At 40.0% G+C, this 17,669-nt stretch overlaps 1 protein-coding gene across 1 annotated transcript in view; it reads left to right on the top strand.

The window, feature by feature from the left end:
* LOC126374855 (nephrin-like) overlaps window positions 1-17,669 on the top strand; it is a 153,474-nt gene that overhangs the window by 120,558 nt on the left and 15,247 nt on the right. Inside the window, exons 4-9 of the mRNA XM_050021613.1 lie at window positions 6,036-6,244; window positions 6,687-6,800; window positions 7,094-7,211; window positions 7,729-7,796; window positions 9,806-9,954; window positions 11,292-11,436. Of these exons, the coding sequence (XP_049877570.1) occupies window positions 6,036-6,244; window positions 6,687-6,800; window positions 7,094-7,211; window positions 7,729-7,796; window positions 9,806-9,954; window positions 11,292-11,436 (803 nt within the window). The remainder of the gene's footprint in view (window positions 1-6,035; window positions 6,245-6,686; window positions 6,801-7,093; window positions 7,212-7,728; window positions 7,797-9,805; window positions 9,955-11,291; window positions 11,437-17,669) is intronic.

The raw sequence follows: 17,669 nt of genomic DNA, 5'->3' as shown, positions 1-17,669 counted from the left end.
TTCAACGGTCACCAATCCCTTAAAAGGCCGCTCCGACCATTGCTTTCGTTCATTCTAATCGACAGGCACAACTAGGCGAGCTTACTATTATCTCAACTTTCCGTGTTGCTGGCTCGAAGGCACATCCTGGCTCATAGCCAGCGAGCCAGTGTGGTGGTATTGTCGAGCGATACATCGTTATAGGCTTATTATGTAAAGATATCTTGATTTTTACAGCCTTGATTTTTTCAACATGTTTTTAGATAATTGGCTTTTAATATCAGTGAAGCCGTTGCCGTGAGTGCCCTTGGTCCCGGTTACTACTTACTGACGCAAGAACGTAGTCGTTACATGAGTCATGTCAGGGGCCTTTGGCGGCTCAATAGTAACCCTGATACCAGGGTTGATGAGGTTGGTAATCCACCTCACAACCCACACGATAGAAGAAGAAGAATATCAGTGACGACAATTTCGGAGACCAGTAACCAAAAAATAACATAGAACCACTTTTGACACGACCTACTACAACAGATGCTACAGTATGGTGCCTTAACAACTCCTTAAATAATCAAAGTGCCTTAAACCTTTCTACAGTGCTTCTGCTTTAATAATGTCCCTTACAATTTAAGGATACGAACAAATGTAATGTTCATCAGTTATTAGATGTATCGTGTATCAGAATTTAAATACAGAACTAAATGCTCTATTGTTATTTTCCACAGATCTTTGTTCTAGATTGAAAACGTTTTTAACGTTTAAACGAATCCATTAAGACTAGGAGAACCAAAATAGCAACAGGGATATTCAGCATTATAAATGACAATGAGTTTATTTATAAACGGGATCCGGCGCCAAATCGGGAGAACTTGGAGTATTGAGCGGGAGATTTTATAACAACTGGACGTAGGAAGGAAGTAATACAGGAATGTTTCCGCATGCCTTCCGTCTTGGACCTAATCCAGATATAAGTAGTTTGCCGTAAGCGTAAGGACAGTAACTGCTATACTGTCCTTACGCTTACGGCCCTATCTGATTAGAACACCATGGTAGCACAATTAACAAAATGTATCAGTTGTATAGAGAGTTGTCATCTGGTTGCGTAAACCATATTTATTTTTATTTATTTTAAGAAAATTTACTAACTCCACAAATGACTAATCTCCACACGTCATACGTCGTAACACTTAGCTAATGCTCTAAGATAATGCTTATTGAATTTATTTTAGGACATCAATACATAGTGAGTTCAATTTATTTCTGATCACTTCTGGTTTCACTCGCCCCCTAACTAACTGATCACGGGTGAGCGTGTATGCATATACTTGTGCATAAAGGTGGAAACAAGCTTAGTGAATCAAAGGATAATATTTGTTTAGACTTTATCGGCTGCTTTCCAGCGGAATCAATAAACCTGCTGCCGAGAGTATCTAACTAGAGCAAACATAACGATAAAAAATAGCTTATATTTGAACTACTTCCTTCACGAGATATTTATTCTACGGATCTTTTTTAAAGATTCCAAACAATATTATTGAGATATTTTATTTTGAGTTTTGTTTATTTGTTTTAGTTTTAGTTAATTTTATTTTTGTTTTGTTTCATATTTTTGTTCTGTAACTATTTTGTTTATGGTATTGAGATTTCATTACTAAATTGTCTTGAACATTGATTTCCAAATATGAATTAACAAAGTTTACTATTATGTGTGCTCCGGCTGCATTAGCAGTCGTTAATAACCACCAATCCGCACTGGGACCGCGTGATGGTTTAAGGCCCGATCTCCCTATCCATCCATAGGGACGCCCGTACCCCAGCAGTGGGGACGTTAATGGGCTGATGATAATGATGACTATTATGTGTATAAAATAGAAGAATATTTAACGGTTATCAAACAAACCAGCTGATATTTGCAGGAAATAGAAGAATTATTTAGTTATGTACCTATTGTTTCCGGTGTCTCATAGGTCGGAAAGAAATACGTTTTGTAAGATACACCTACAGGTAAACCTGTACTGTTAATTTCCTTTTATCTATCTGTCCTGTAAGTAATCTTAAAGACGTAATCAAAATTTTTAAAGGCGTGCGGCGTCAGCGTACAGCTTGCACGGCACAAAAAAATACAGTTCAGTTCAGGCATGTACTGTACCTGGCTTTCCACGGATCATAACCAACTTATACGACTGCTCCACCATCGCTCCCACTCGGTCAACTACTCACAGTCTGATGGCGGGAAGCTTGCTGATACCGAGCTGTCTGCAAATTTATATTGCCAATGGTGCTAATTCCTGTAAATACCATCTAATTTTATTTTAAGTTATATCTGTCATTTTCTTATCCGCCGAAAAGGAAAGGGACGGGTAATCGAAAAGCATAAAATTTATGGAACACACGTCAATTTTAAGCACAAATCTAAACCAACCGTCTAAAAATTTTACATCCGTCAATAACCCGACACAGTTAAGTAGATTGTCGCATTCTATCACGCGAATCAAATAGGTTGTACTTACTAGGGAAAATAAAACGGTATATAGAAATTAAACCAAGTTTATTTCATTAAATCCCTAGCAAGTACATAGATCGGATCTCTGGGTCGCAGGTAATTTGATACTGGCTGAGCAACCTTGGTGCAGTAGGAAAACTACCACTTCCCTGTAACTCTTCCCACGACGACACGGGGTACACCGGCGCGCGCAGCAGGGCAGCAGAAGCGGTGGGGTAAGTATAGGACCGAAAGTGGATCCAGCGGGTTGTAGAACCCGAAAGGTGAAACGGTGCAGGTAAGTACAGGACCGGTAGTGGGTCCAGCGGTTGCTGAACTCGAAGGGTGAAACGGTGCAGGTAAGTACAGGACCGGTAGTGGGTCCAGCGGTTGCTGAACTCGAAGGGTGAACCCCAATTAATGGGGATAACACAACACTATAAATTATTATATCGTAGACAAAATTAGTAAAAAAACGTATTTAAAAAATATACGAGTAATCGAGGTGTTCTCGCTACAAAGGCAGAAGGATTGTGTCGAACATCCGACCGGAAGAGTAACGGCTCGGCTGTGGAATGTAGGTACGGCTACCTACGCAATGTGATAATTATTAAAGTCGTACAATATTAACGGAATTATTTTGTAAATAGATATGTTTTGTTAAGTTAATTAGTATATGTTTATTTATGTAATAATATTTTAGTTTTAAGCAGTAGTTTTTAAGTGTTTTCAATGATAACTTTTTGATAGTTCCTAACAGAAAAACAAGAGCAATTACACTCAGTAGTAAAACGCGGCAGGCGTTACATACCCCCCTTTTTTGGGTAGGATTTTCGCTAAGAAAATCCGCTGACTAAAATGTAACCTAGTCTGTCCTTCTTACTATTGACCATTCTAAAAATTACGTGGTACACATTCATTTCAACCCTTCCATTCACCCCCTACTTTCTTTCATCCCTTTCACACACAAACAGTTATCTTATTTAGTTTTAAGTGACTGCGTCCTTTTCAAAAAGAGTACTAGACTTTTAACCGCAGCTTAGTACTCACACGTAATCAATAGGAGATTTAAGGTAACCGTTTTTTTTCCTTTTATAGTATAATTTTCTTATCTTCGGGGTAGGGCCGAAGATAAAATAATTAGAATGTCCTAGGGGTAGGGCCTGGAGATTCAATATTTTTTTTTGTAAAAAAGAAAAATTAGAAATACTATATATAAGTAAATATATTTAAGACGGTAGGTAGTTTTAGTAAATAAGACATTGTTTTAGGCTAGTTTTGGATTTTTTAGTATAAGTTTTGGTAGTTTTAGTAAGTGTAGTTTTGTTTTTTGTTTTTTTTTTTATAAAGTAGTATTTAAGGTATTTTTAGAGAATATTAGAAGATATTAGAAGACGCATGCCATGCTCAAGATTTAAGTTTTTGGCAGGCCTAAGGCGTTAGATGGTATTACACATCAATCTCTTGACTGACTCTTACAGTCTGCTCGAGAATTAGTAAGCAGCTGGGGGATTCTATGTTTTTCTCTCACTTCCATCCCAGCAAGGAAGTTTTGTAAATATAGAAAGTTTTATTTTAGTTAGGTAAAAGTTTAGATATAATTATTTAGAATAGTTTGTAAGTTTAATATCCTTGACATGCCATGTACCTCTTCATAAAGGAGTTCATCTTTCTGAAGTGATAAATATTTGATTGGACGAGACATCTCTATTACTTTATGTTTTAATTGTAATTAGTTTAATTGAATAGTTATTTTTTGAGTAAGTGTTGCAAGTACCTGAAGTCTTAATAACTAAAACACAACAAACGGCAGAAGGAAAATAACAAGAAAACAAATGCTACTATCAAAAGTACACAACAATTAAAACACAGGGATAGACAGAGGTTGGCAGTGCAAAATCAAAGTTTTCCTTCTGTGCGATGTGGTAGGTTCGATTTTGAGTTTTTAATTGTATGCAATCACCTTGAAAGAGAAATAGTAAGGTATTCCCACAAAGCAACCACAGCACACAAAAGTTGTAGTTACAATTCACTTAAAGCTAGACAAAATAATCAGACCAACACCAAAGATGACCAAAAATGCCAAAACCAGCAAAAAGGATACTCAGCTCAGTATTTCCTTAGTTGGGCGCCATTGTCGCGTTCTTTCACGCGAATCGAATAGGTTGTACTTACTAGGGAAAATAAAACGGTATATAGAAATTAAACCAAGTTTATTTCATTAAATCCCTAGCAAGTACATAGATCGGATCTCTGGGTCGCAGGTAATTTGATACTGGCTGAGCAACCTTGGTGCAGTAGGAAAACTACCACTTCCCTGTAACTCTTCCCACGACGACACGGGGTACACCGGCGCGCGCAGCAGGGCAGCAGAAGCGGTGGGGTAAGTATAGGACCGAAAGTGGATCCAGCGGGTTGTAGAACCCGAAAGGTGAAACGGTGCAGGTAAGTACAGGACCGGTAGTGGGTCCAGCGGTTGCTGAACTCGAAGGGTGAAACGGTGCAGGTAAGTACAGGACCGGTAGTGGGTCCAGCGGTTGCTGAACTCGAAGGGTGAACCCCAATTAATGGGGATAACACAACACTATAAATTATTATATCGTAGACAAAATTAGTAAAAAAACGTATTTAAAAAATATACGAGTAATCGAGGTGTTCTCGCTACAAAGGCAGAAGGATTGTGTCGAACATCCGACCGGAAGAGTAACGGCTCGGCTGTGGAATGTAGGTACGGCTACCTACGCAATGTGATAATTATTAAAGTCGTACAATATTAACGGAATTATTTTGTAAATAGATATGTTTTGTTAAGTTAATTAGTATATGTTTATTTATGTAATAATATTTTAGTTTTAAGCAGTAGTTTTTAAGTGTTTTCAATGATAACTTTTTGATAGTTCCTAACAGAAAAACAAGAGCAATTACACTCAGTAGTAAAACGCGGCAGGCGTTACAAGATAGCACGTCAAACGGATTGCATACCAGCGACGTACCTTTTGATTCGCCCGGGTTATTCATTCATTTACTCATTCTTTCTAAAATTAAGAGCTGTGAATCATCCGTCCCTTTCTTTTTCGACGGATAAGAAAATGAAAGAAAGAAAAGAAAGAAAGAAAAAAATATTTAAATGACAGGTATAACTTAAAGTAAAATTAGGAGGTGTCTGCAGGAATCGGGGCCATAAAGTATATCGCAAGGCCACGACTTAAAGCAAATATTTCAATAATATTTTATTAGACGGGTGGTAGCAGTCTTTTAAGTGACCTTTATAGTTAAAGTCAACAAGAAATGTAATGATTTCTGAGAATTGAAAAAAAAATCTGCCTTTATGTAGGGTCTGTCAGTACTATTCAGAGGCGGAGGACAGGACTCCTAGTACGACTTTGAAATAGACTACTCTGGGCGCCATCCCATTCGCGTCAGACAGAGCATTGCGGGGCGGAAGGCAAGAGTGAGACCACTGCCCTATTTCTCCCTAAAAAGCAGCATAGAGAGGAATGCTACACCGACAATAGCGTGGCTCTTAAATTAGTTCAATTAACACACCTCTGGTCTGAAAATTAAATATCTCTTCCAGTGTAGACTTCCGAAACGGCCCACCGGTGCACTGGGCAGTAGCCGGCGAGTTCGGCACCAGGACCCACTTCGTGCTGAACGAGTCTGATCCATCATCAGCTCACTTGGCTGTTGAGAAGGTGGCTCGCCAGGATGAGGGCATCTACCGCTGCAGGATTGATTACGTTGACTCTCCGACCCGGAATTATAAAGTCAACTTGACTGTTATAGGTAAGTTTATTAGTTTGAATGTTTGAATAACATGAGATTGATGAAGTGTTGCAATAAACGGTCTCCGTTTTCCCGTGGTTGGGCATTGGGCTCACAATCCGGGGGTACCGGGTTTGAATCCCGGTAGAGCCATATCACAAAAATCACTTTGTAATCTCTTGTTTGGTTGGGATATTACAAGCTGATCACCCGATTGTCCGAAAGTAAGACGATCCGTGCTTCAGAAGGCACGTTAGACTGGTGAGGTTGATAATCCACCACAAAACCCACACTATAAAAGAAGAGAAGACGGTAAATATTCTAAATAGCACTTTGAACATGTTACGTTCATTCTGTATTACAGTATCAGAAGGTACATAATTTACTTACATCTATTTTTTTTAATACTTTGTTATATGCATTTTCTTATAGATTTAACTTGGATTGTATATCATTGTTCCAGTTCCACCCGAGTCCCCTCGGATATACGACTCCGAAGGCAGAGAGATTTTGGGTGCAATCGCCGGACCTTTCCGAGAAGGTCAAGATTTATTGCTCTCATGTCAAGCATCTGGAGGTAAGCTTCATAACTTTGTTATTTGAATAGAAATATCATAGGTCTATCTCTCAAATTATTGAAGGATTTTTTTCATAACGCTACCTCAAACTTTTTACACTTGGGAAGGATTTATTTATAGGTTTTCTGCTGAAAGTAATCATTTAGTTACTCGCATCGTAACGTGAAGTGGATTGGCAGTAAGCTGATTATCAACCCAGCTCTGTTGCTTTGCTTTACATTAAAGTAAAACACTTGTTCGTAAAAGCGTCTACAAGTTTGGCTTTTTTAAAATTTGATCTTTCCACCACCAGGCAAGCCTCCTCCCGACGTGTCTTGGTGGCGCGGAGACGAGCGTCTAGCAATAACAAGAGACGGCTCGGTCTGCCAGCTGCACCTGCCGACGCTCACCAGAGAAATGGCTGGCACCAGGTCCATTATTTATATGATTACATAGATTTTATTCATTAAAAACCAATATAATTAATTAACACAATTATATTCACGTTATAGCTGTGTCAACCCAAAAAGCCCGAAGCCTGTACTAAGGTTGCATACATCGATCGATGGATCGATCAACAAGGATCATCTTTCATTCTAAACACATCGACTCGGCTGATTAGCAATAAGGCCGCCTATTGGGCTTATGTTTTATTCGTATGTTTATGTATATGTTGTTATGCAATAAAGTATTATTGATTGATTGATCGACCATGGCCTTCTTCTGGTACATAGAATGGTGCTGATGAGCACCTGATTAGAAAAAAGTACGAAATAGGTCATAGGTATCTCCCAAACCGTAAATAATCACTGAACATACATGGGGGTGTTTCTGGTAGCCAATAAGCGCCTCGAATTTTTCATTTTGAACCTGAACTTCTGGGTCACTCTGTATGCAAATGCACCACTTTTAATGCAATAAATTATGACTGTATTCTTTCCTATTCAGGTTGCAGTGCCGGGTGGAGCCCCCTCTACTGCAGGGTCAATACCGAGATGTCACTATCAAGCTGTTCTGTGAGTATTGATGATCCTCATCAGTGTCTAAAACGGCAGGATATCACGTCGTTAACGATAAGTACTTCTTAGCTTAGACTTATCGTTGCCACACACACATAAGTACAGTATGTACCACAGAGGGTCTAAAAAAGTCACATGGAAGAAATTAATCAAAAAAAAACAATATTCCTATTTGTTCTGGAACCTAACAGAGGGCAGCTGTAACTGTCAGTACTATTCAGAGGCTGAGGACAGGAGTCCTAGTACGGCTTTGAAATAGACTACTCTGGGCGCCATCCCACTCGCGTCAGCAGGGTGGAAGACAAGAGGGTAACCACTGCCTTAAACCCTAAAAAAGTAGCATAGAGAATGCTACCGACAAGAGCGTGGCTCTTCAATTTGTTGAAATTTCGAACAAATGTCAAATTGCAATATTGCTAAATTACGTGAATTATTTCAATATCGCATTTTTAACCCACCAGTACAATTTCTTGTTATCGTAGATACCTACAATACATCATCATCTACAAATACACACCCATACACACACATACACACAGACACATAAGTATGCACGTACTCACTCATGGACACACACACAAATCACATTATGGCACTTAAATATTTATGTCAACCGCAAATATTCTAACAGAGACACTTGCAAATGTTGCAAACTCACAAAGAAACGAGAATTCCGAATAAACTTAAATATACATGGAGGTTGTGTATTTCTATGATTCGCGAGGCTTGACAACGATGCTAAGTGAGCTGGGCAGATGAATAATTAACGAAGGAATGCTGTGAAGTTCACATTTGAAAGATGACTGTTGTTCAGTTGAAGTTATTTTTATTAAAACTTTGAACTTTTTTGATGCTATGACGCGAGTTTGAAAGGCTCGACGGAGACGATTTCCCTCGTTCAGCGCGTATCGCTATCGGCTCACTAGGGTCGATTACTTCTTTCAAATATAATCCTTTCACACGACGCCCTGAGCCGATGTTCGCGCCCAACTTTGCATTCTCAAGCCTAATATTTTAAATTTGCTACCCGGTGTAAGTCCTCAACACTGCTCGTTTTTTCGGCCAAGTAGTTAATGCCATTTGCGATAAAACTACAATAGGTAAGTAACTTAAAAAAAAGAAAAGAAAAATGGGCATAACTGCCCATAGGCCAACTGCCAGTAGTTTAGTTATCTACCTAAACGATTACGTTGTCTTACACTGCAAATGTTGTGTGCACCTATTTGGCTTATAAAACAGTCTAATTCCTGATGTAACTTTTATTTTATTTAATGTTTTATTATATAAGCTGTTGGTATACCTTTTTTGTAAATAAATAAATAATTAGTGTGAGCTGAAGTCAGATGCGATTTAACTATTCTGACATCGTATTTATGAAATAGAATTTTGAAACAAGTATTTTTTGGGATCTGTCTGCGTGATTCCTGACAGTTTTGTCGTGCGACTGGCGTTATGCCCGCAACATAGTACCAACTATTTGTTCACATTGCATTTGAGTGGTACAAATTCATCGTATTTAAAACTAACATAGAAATGTACATTTAAGCCATTAAACAGCCCATAGCAATATATTCATAAGTAGCTAAACTTCCACCATACTATCCACGGTGTTAGTGACATCGTAACGAAAACTTTGGGGGATGATTCAGGCCATGAATCTGAGTTGATATCAAGTGGAGTTTTCCGTCGCAAAAGTATGGAACTGAAAATAATAAAATACCCTAAAATTGCCATGAATTTTCCGATAGGAAATTCCACTTGATATTAACTCTGGTTCACTAACATCCTGTATATTCCATAGTATAAGATCGCGAGGTGTGGAAATTTCGAGTCCTACATCCAACATGGGATAAGATATATTAGCATTATACTCTCGAATATGATTACTCACTCCTATCGCTTCGAGGTGGGTAGAGCCTTAAGAACAACCACTTTTCGTCCCAAGATAGTGACAGACAGTATGGTGACAAGATTATCAGTCCATCACAGATAGTTTTTGTCCACAGTGAAGCCCCAATTCGTCCGGGTGACAGGCAGCGGTGCGACGAGGGCTGGTCATGATAGATCCTTCGTGTGCACCACGCGCGGCTCCAAGCCCGCCCCCAACATTGACTGGTTCATCAACTCGCAGATGGTGGACTCTACCTTGACTGAAGTAAGCTGGGTTTTTGGTCAGCTATAATAAAGGACTTTCCAGGCTACCTGCCCCAAAAATAATATTGATGGTGCCGTTGAAATTTGACGTGACAATCACCTATTTTCTCATTACTCGGGCACATAATTATTCCAAAATACAATTTGACGTAACTTATTGTAGATTTGCTGCAGGTGGCATTAACTACTTGGCCGGACAAATGGGGAGCGCTGAAGGCTCTCACCCGGTACAACGTTTAAGACAACAGGCCTGAGGGTGCCCAGTTGGGCGCGAACCTCGGCTCAGGGCGTCGTCTGAGAGAAAAAATATTTGAAAGAATTAATCGACCCTAGTGGGTCGATAGCGATAAGCGCTGAATGAGGGAGAAAATACAATGTAATGGCAGAAACATTATATAAAAATAATGGTCGCTTGATATTGGGATCACATTATATATAGAATTATGTTGCTACCTATATTGTTACTCTTTATTTTGATCAGAATAATAATGGGTGGAAGATGTTATTGTGCCTGGGTGAGGTAATAAAAAGGGTCTTTATTTATAAGTACCCAAAAACAACGATAAAAGATGCAAATGTGTGTTTATCCGTGAAATAAGAAGGAAAATCTTTCCGGTGCCATGTATATTGTTTTTGAGGGACTTATCCTGGAATGTTCCTCATTCTGGATGTGTTTTGAAGACACAGCTTATGGGTCCGTTTTGGGTCAAGCCTAATGCCCCTCAGAACACCCCTCGTCGAAGTCGAGGTTACTCATCTATAAAGACAATAATATGTTTACTTTTTTAATTTATGTTCTTTCTTCTTATTACCATCATAATGGACGACGGGTTGATCACCACCACCATTCATCTTTTTATCCATTTCAGAACTTTATATTGAAAGCGACAGCAAGTTGAATGTACGTTCTTATAAGTCGCAATGATGAAATACAAGATATAAGGCCTAAAACAAACAGCGACAGGATTAGCAGAACGTAATGGGTAGCTAACCTATACAATGCTACTTAGGTTCTATGACGATCTTATGAAGTAGCGAGTAGGCGCCGCTACTTCAGAAGTGCACCCCTGATGCCGGGCAGCAGCGGTATCAATACTGGTTGCAGGCCGAGGAAATGGATTCAGGTAGGGCTCTAGCTAGAACATCACCGCTTGAGAAATTAGTCGGTGTACTGCGGAACGGAAGGAGATTGGGGCAATCAACCGTTCTCCACGCCCTATCTATGGAGTAATGAAAATGGTGCCGATTACTCCACCGAAAAGAGCGCAGCTCTTAAATAAAGGAGAAGGCCTGAAAAGGCCAAAAAATCAGTTTAACGGAAACTTTCATCAATTTCAGGTGGAGGTGGACGGTGAGGTAACGAAGAGCGTTCTCACGTGGCATGTGAGGAGAGAGGACAGCGGGAGGCAGCTGGTCTGCCGCGTGTCCAACCCCTGGTTCCCCGCGTACACACTAGAAGACTCACTCATGTTTGATGTCATGTGTAAGTAATAGTTTATTTATCTGATTGTCGTGTGGACAGTCACTACATCGCCTGTAATGTTGCTGTACCGAAAACTTTCCGTCAAGGGGTTAATATAGTAAAAATGGTATAACTGATGTTATTCTGTAAATAGAAGATAAAAGTTATAACCTTTGTGTGGAAAAGCATCATAATTCACGCCAGTTATCCTAGCGTCGTGGACAGAATTTTGATATTTATATTGAAATCTAAAGATATCTTTATATTGAAATCCAAAGACGCCAATGTAAATGCCAATATATCAAAAGTAGTGTACTACAGGAAAAAATACTACTACTACTACTAATACTAGTTTTAAGTAACTTCTCTCGCTAACTCGTCATCATCTCCCGAGCATTATCCCGGTTTTCACAGGGTCTGGTTATCTAACCTGGCCTTCCAACCCCCGAATGCAAAACCAGCCCAATGCAGGTCACATATCTCCGAAAATGCATTTCTCGAGAACGTGGATTCGGGGACTCACTAACTAAAAATAAAATTAAAAAATCGACCCAAAACCCATCCCGGGTAGAATATACAATCTGAGACCAAACAAAGATAATCAGGATAATAGATGAGCAAAAGCAGACTTGTAAAGATTTATCGCGACACGTGGCGTGTCACCGAGCAAGTTCAAAAAGTTAAATGAGGACCCGCCCTTAGACAATACTTCAGCGCTTGCATATCGCTCGTGGTGCGATAAATAAGCTAATGCCATTGGCTACGTGATAAATAAGCCAATTAATTGGCTCGTTGAGCGCGATGAAGTTACCGTTACTGTCGTCTTTACCAACAGTACCAAACTACATAACAAGAGAAGTAACAACATGATGTATTAGATGGCTCATTGCACTGGATAGGATAAATGCATATTTCTACTGCTACTATCGTGTGGGTTGTGAGGTGAATTACCAACCTCATTAACACTGGAACAATACATATTGAACTGGTAGTTTAGTAAAAAAAAATGGCGCCTATATCGCGTTCAGCTGATTATTTTTCTGGGCATATCTGGGCGAGTTTTCGCTCTCCTACAAACATATAAGAACGCGGATGCTTGTGGCTAGTTTTTTAGACAATTTATTTTTATTATTTTGTAAGTGTTGGCTGCAAGTTGAAAAGATTTTTTTTTATCGCAATTTTAATAAGCTTGCTGAAGTGATGCACAGTTATAATCCGGAGACTTGGAAGATCATAATATTTTAACTTGACAATGAATGCCGGAATGCACTTGAAAGTCATTTTACACCTAGGATATAAAGTGTAATTTTATAATTATTTAGTCTACATTTTCAAGATTCAGATAATAGTATTGTCATGACTGACGGCTTAACGTGCCCTCGGAAGCATGGATCATCTTACTTTCGGACAAACGGTGATCGTCCTGCAATGTCCTAACAAACTGGGAATCGGAAAGTAATTAAAATCCCAACCGGGATTCGAACGCGCCAGATTGTTATCTGAACGCTTAACCACTGATCAACGAAGGCTGCTACCACACAAGTAAAAATACTACACTATAAAACTGCACAAAGTATCATGAAAATAGCATTAGAATTGATCAAACATGTCGCTTTCAAAAGTTAATACAATTTGTAAGAATTCTCACGTTTATGAGATAGGTAGTGTATTCAAAATTTGTACGTTTTCAAGTTAGGGTCGTAAAAGATGCCTCAGTTTGCGACACGGAGGATTAAATCGCGGGATGTAATGCAACGTTTACCGCGTGTAGGGATGCGACGGCTGTAACTGCTAATAACATGAGAAAAGCTCATACATCACAAGATATATCCATCGCAAGAATAACTATACTGAATTTTCTGTTACACCAATGTGATTGGCGGTGAGCCGTATCGCCGTCTATAAGGGCTCAAACTGGATGACAGCGGCAGCGGCGCGGCGGCGGCGATAGCGGCGCGGGGAGCGGCCGCTGTTCCGTTCTCGATGCCAGCGGCCAAATCGCGCGGTGTTGCGGCGGTATAGAGTTGTGTCTCAAATGAACGCGATGTCGAAATGGCGACAACGCATTTTCAATTGTAGTTCTTTTGTTTCGTACGATTTATTATGGGCAAAAGAAGATCTGAATCCCTATAACGAACAAAGGAAATAAAAAGGCAAGTTTCAAACGCAGAGACACCGCTCGACTAGAGCGCACCGCTCGTACCCCGCTCGTCGCGCCGCTGCCATCGAGAACACTTCAATATAAATCTTAGCATTTGAACGCGCCGCTCCCCGCACCGCCGCCGCCGCCGCGCCGCTGCCGCTCTCATCCAGTTTGAGGCCTAATGGTCGAGCTAACTGTGTCAGTGAAAACTACACTTAAGATAAATGAATAGCTCCTTGTTGCAACTCCGGTACCGGGGTTAGTACCGGCGCTCATTTGAGAAGCAAGCCAGTGTACCACAGGACCACAGTGACTCAGCTACTGCTTCTTCTATCATGTGGGTTGTTAGGTGGATAACCAACCTCATCAACCCTGGTGTCAGGGTTATTATTGAGCCGACAAAGGCCCCTGACGTGACTCAAGTAACGACTACGTACTTACATCAGTAAAAAGTAACCGGGATCTGTGACATAGATCAGATGATCACTACTGGTAGTTAATACGACATCAGTAACTGCTACATAATAGGTATCCATCAAGGACAATGAACGTGGTTTAGTGGTTACATATTATTCGCCTCACGATCTGATCCTGGTCTGGGTTCGACACATGTCACAGATTAATTCATTTACGAGACTATTAGGACAGATGTAAAAAATAATACGGGCTGAATCACCTGCGCATCCGAAAATAAGATGGTTCTGTGCTTCGGACTGATGAAACAGTTCTTGCCACAGACAGTTCAAGAATAACCCCCTGACAGGCGAAAATAAATGCATCAACATTCGTCCCAGTGTTACTTTACTGGTTGTGACTGTAACTAGTATTGACTGTAACGGTATTCATTAAAACAAGAAACTACTGTCACAGTTACAAGTACATCCCCACCTCAACAAGAGCGCAGCGGTGATAATATTTAAACCGCGGGACAAAGTTAGCGGCGCACTGCAAACACAAGCGGAACTCACCGCTTCCCTATCTGTGGTGTGCTTTTGATGTATCGTCAACTGTTTTTAGCCAGTTCCGTTGACATCGCGTGTGCAGTTATATTGTCCGCATTTGTAAGGTCAAAAGTGAAGGCTTAAGACTTAGAAGCACGGATTGTGGCTTTTTGAAGTCGTAGTATTTTTTTTTATAATAAACAATTTTATACAGACTATTCTTCTTCGTCGTTCCCTCACTGTTAAGGATCAGATGTTTGTAGGAGGAGGAGAAAAAGATGTCTGTAAGTCCATTAATGCATCTACTACAGAATCCCTGGGCACCAGCTCTGGCACTAGCCGTTTAAAAACGAGGAAGAACCCTTTATTCAATTTGCAAATTTCACGTGTAAAGATATCTATTTAAAGACATGCGAGTATGATAGGTATGGATTTCTTGTCAAAGTACTTATAGTTTTGAGACCTCACTTACCATGATAACAGTATCAGCGACTTTCTAGAGAAACAAAAAGTTTTTAATTCCAAGCAATTTTAAATTAGCTACTTTGTATTAGAAACCCCGAAATTTCATAAATAAAAACTTAATATATTACCTCACTAGCAAAGCCGAGTCTCAACTCTTTCCTGAAACCCCTAGTCGACATAATAATGAGTAAACCTACATATTGTGTGGCCACAGGAGAACAAGAAAGACAACCGCTTCCCCAAAAGTCTATATCTCAAAGTACATAATGAAAGAGGAACCAGAATGTATGCTATTCAAAATTTTTGCTTCATTCTAGTATTTCTGGGTTTGAATAGTTCAAAACTTGTGTTTATCTAAGCCGGTATGTATATTTAAGTCGGCATACGAAGCCCTATTATATCGCTGTCACAGTCGAAAGAAGAACAGTAGACTAAAAGAAAGTCTTGTAGTGAAAACACTAACGCATTATTTCAAAATCACATTCTGATGTCATTTTCTAGAAGAAAATTTCGGGATAGACACACTAATTTCACTCCGGGAAAAAATTGAGGCTAGGGCCTGTTAACACTAGCGATTTCTCCGGCGATTTTTCAGCGATATCACGGCGAGGCGAGATCGCAGCGCGCTCGTCACGTACCCGTTGCGATTTACTCATCGCCGCGTGCCCGAGGCGAGCACACCGCCATCTTGCCGTTGTCACCGTCACGGGCTTTCTTCATTCACAAAATGGACACTGACGAGTCGTTAGTGTGAACAGGCTCTAAAGTGTGCATCGGAACTAGCGTGTCTATTGCGAAATTTTGTTGAAGAAAATCACGTCTGATTGTGAATTATCAAAAAAAGCGTTTATTAGGATTTCTCTATAGGCGATGATATGTTTAACTAATATAATTCATTCACAAAAAAAATGTTTCAGAATCATGAATGTATATGTAAAGTGTTGTCTCCATACAATAAGGGAAGTTTATTATGATCGTTATGATAGTTACTTTATTAGACACTTGAAGTAACCTACATACCCGAGAAATATGCTTTCAATAGTATCTGACCGGCTAGAAGGTGAGACAGGCTTCTGTATGAAACATGACCTGTCAAAGCTTCAGGTTAAGTAAGCGGACTCCGTGAAAAACGAAATCGCACTAAGAAGACGATGATTGTACATTGATCTGTAAACGATTTTCATTTTGAGTTTAGAGTTGATCTACCATTGTCTTTAGGCTATATCATGTGCTCAGTCTATTATTCCACTTGCTAACATAACAGCCTAGATCCAGTCTAGTTTGTTATGTCTGGCGGGGTGTTTGACTTGCGAATTAGTTTCACAAAACGTGTAATGATGTAACTCTTTTAACCTCTAATTATAATGTTTTAAGAGTAACGATTTTGTGTAAGACAAGAAAACGTTTATTTTAGGTAAGCATAGAATAAAAAAATACCTAATAGTACGTATACAACGGACACTATGCCCCGCACGAATTCGTATCGATGCCGAGCTAAATTTTACCTTACCCCACGAAAAGTTCATGCTATTATTGTCCACACTTTTTCACACACCACTTAGGGACTAGTTTCACTTACAGCACACCTGGACACATCATACAAAATACCTCGTTTTACACAGACACTACACATTGGCGTTATCGAACGCGCGCGCGTCTGTGTGTGTGACGTCTGACGGCATACGAATGGAGACTAAACTATGTCCGAGAGTGGATTGGGGGGTGAGGGGGAGGGGGGAGGGGGAGCTAAACCTAGCTCCTAGCTAGCTGGTGGGGAGCGGAGAGTTGCCATTCTATACGTAGTATTATTTCTTATTCTATACTTATAGTTAAGCGTTCGACGCGTGCGCGTTGAACGATGATCGTATGTTCGGCTCAAATATGACAGGATGAACACATTTTTAACCCCCGACGTTAAAACTACGGGGTGTTATAAGTTTGACGTTTCTGTGTAAATGTGTATGTGTCTGTCTGTGGCATCGTAGCTCCCAAACGGATGATCTGATTTTAATGCGGTTTTTTTGTTTGAAAGGTATATCAGTAGAGAGTGTTGTTAGCCATGTTTGGTGGAAATCGGTTCAGGTCTTCAAGGTTTGTTAAATGTGATAGGAATGTTACACGCTCAGTTTACTTGCAAGCATATGTGGGATAAGTTATTTTTTGCTTTTCATAGGGTTTAGCATTTTTAACCTTTTGTCGTAATAGCTAAAATGCTCGGCAGGGGCGTACGTCGCGCGAAGTTTGGACAAGCACTGAGCGCCTTGCAGACAACAGAGCTTGGTATAGTCTGTTGCATGGAATTTCATACAATTTTATAAAACGCTTGTTATAGTCTCGTAAATCTCAAATTCATCGTGAACGGAACGCTCTTACTTCACCAGCCCAAGGAGGCTTTCTCACTGATAAAGTGTAAACTATAACCCGTTAACAGATCCCTTGTCCGCCCATATGGTATTGCGGTTGTGACCACACGGTGCAGTGTGTGCTGTGGTTTGCCCCAGAGGCTGACGGAGGGTTTGGAGCATTAGGGGCAGGGTCAACAAACATCACCTTTTTGACCGTTAGGTACTCGAGTGATTAATTACGATGAGCCTTAGTATTTGTTTGGATTTTTGTTAAAGAAATGATTACTCGTCAGTACCTGGTGAACGACCTCCGTGGTCCAGTGGTTGAGAGTTGGTCTCACGATCCAGAGGTCCCGGGTT

The sequence above is a fragment of the Pectinophora gossypiella genome, chromosome 18 (genome assembly GCF_024362695.1).
Source record: "Pectinophora gossypiella chromosome 18, ilPecGoss1.1, whole genome shotgun sequence".
NCBI lineage: Eukaryota > Metazoa > Arthropoda > Insecta > Lepidoptera > Gelechiidae > Pectinophora > Pectinophora gossypiella.
This window is presented reverse-complemented; position numbering and strand designations above follow the sequence as displayed.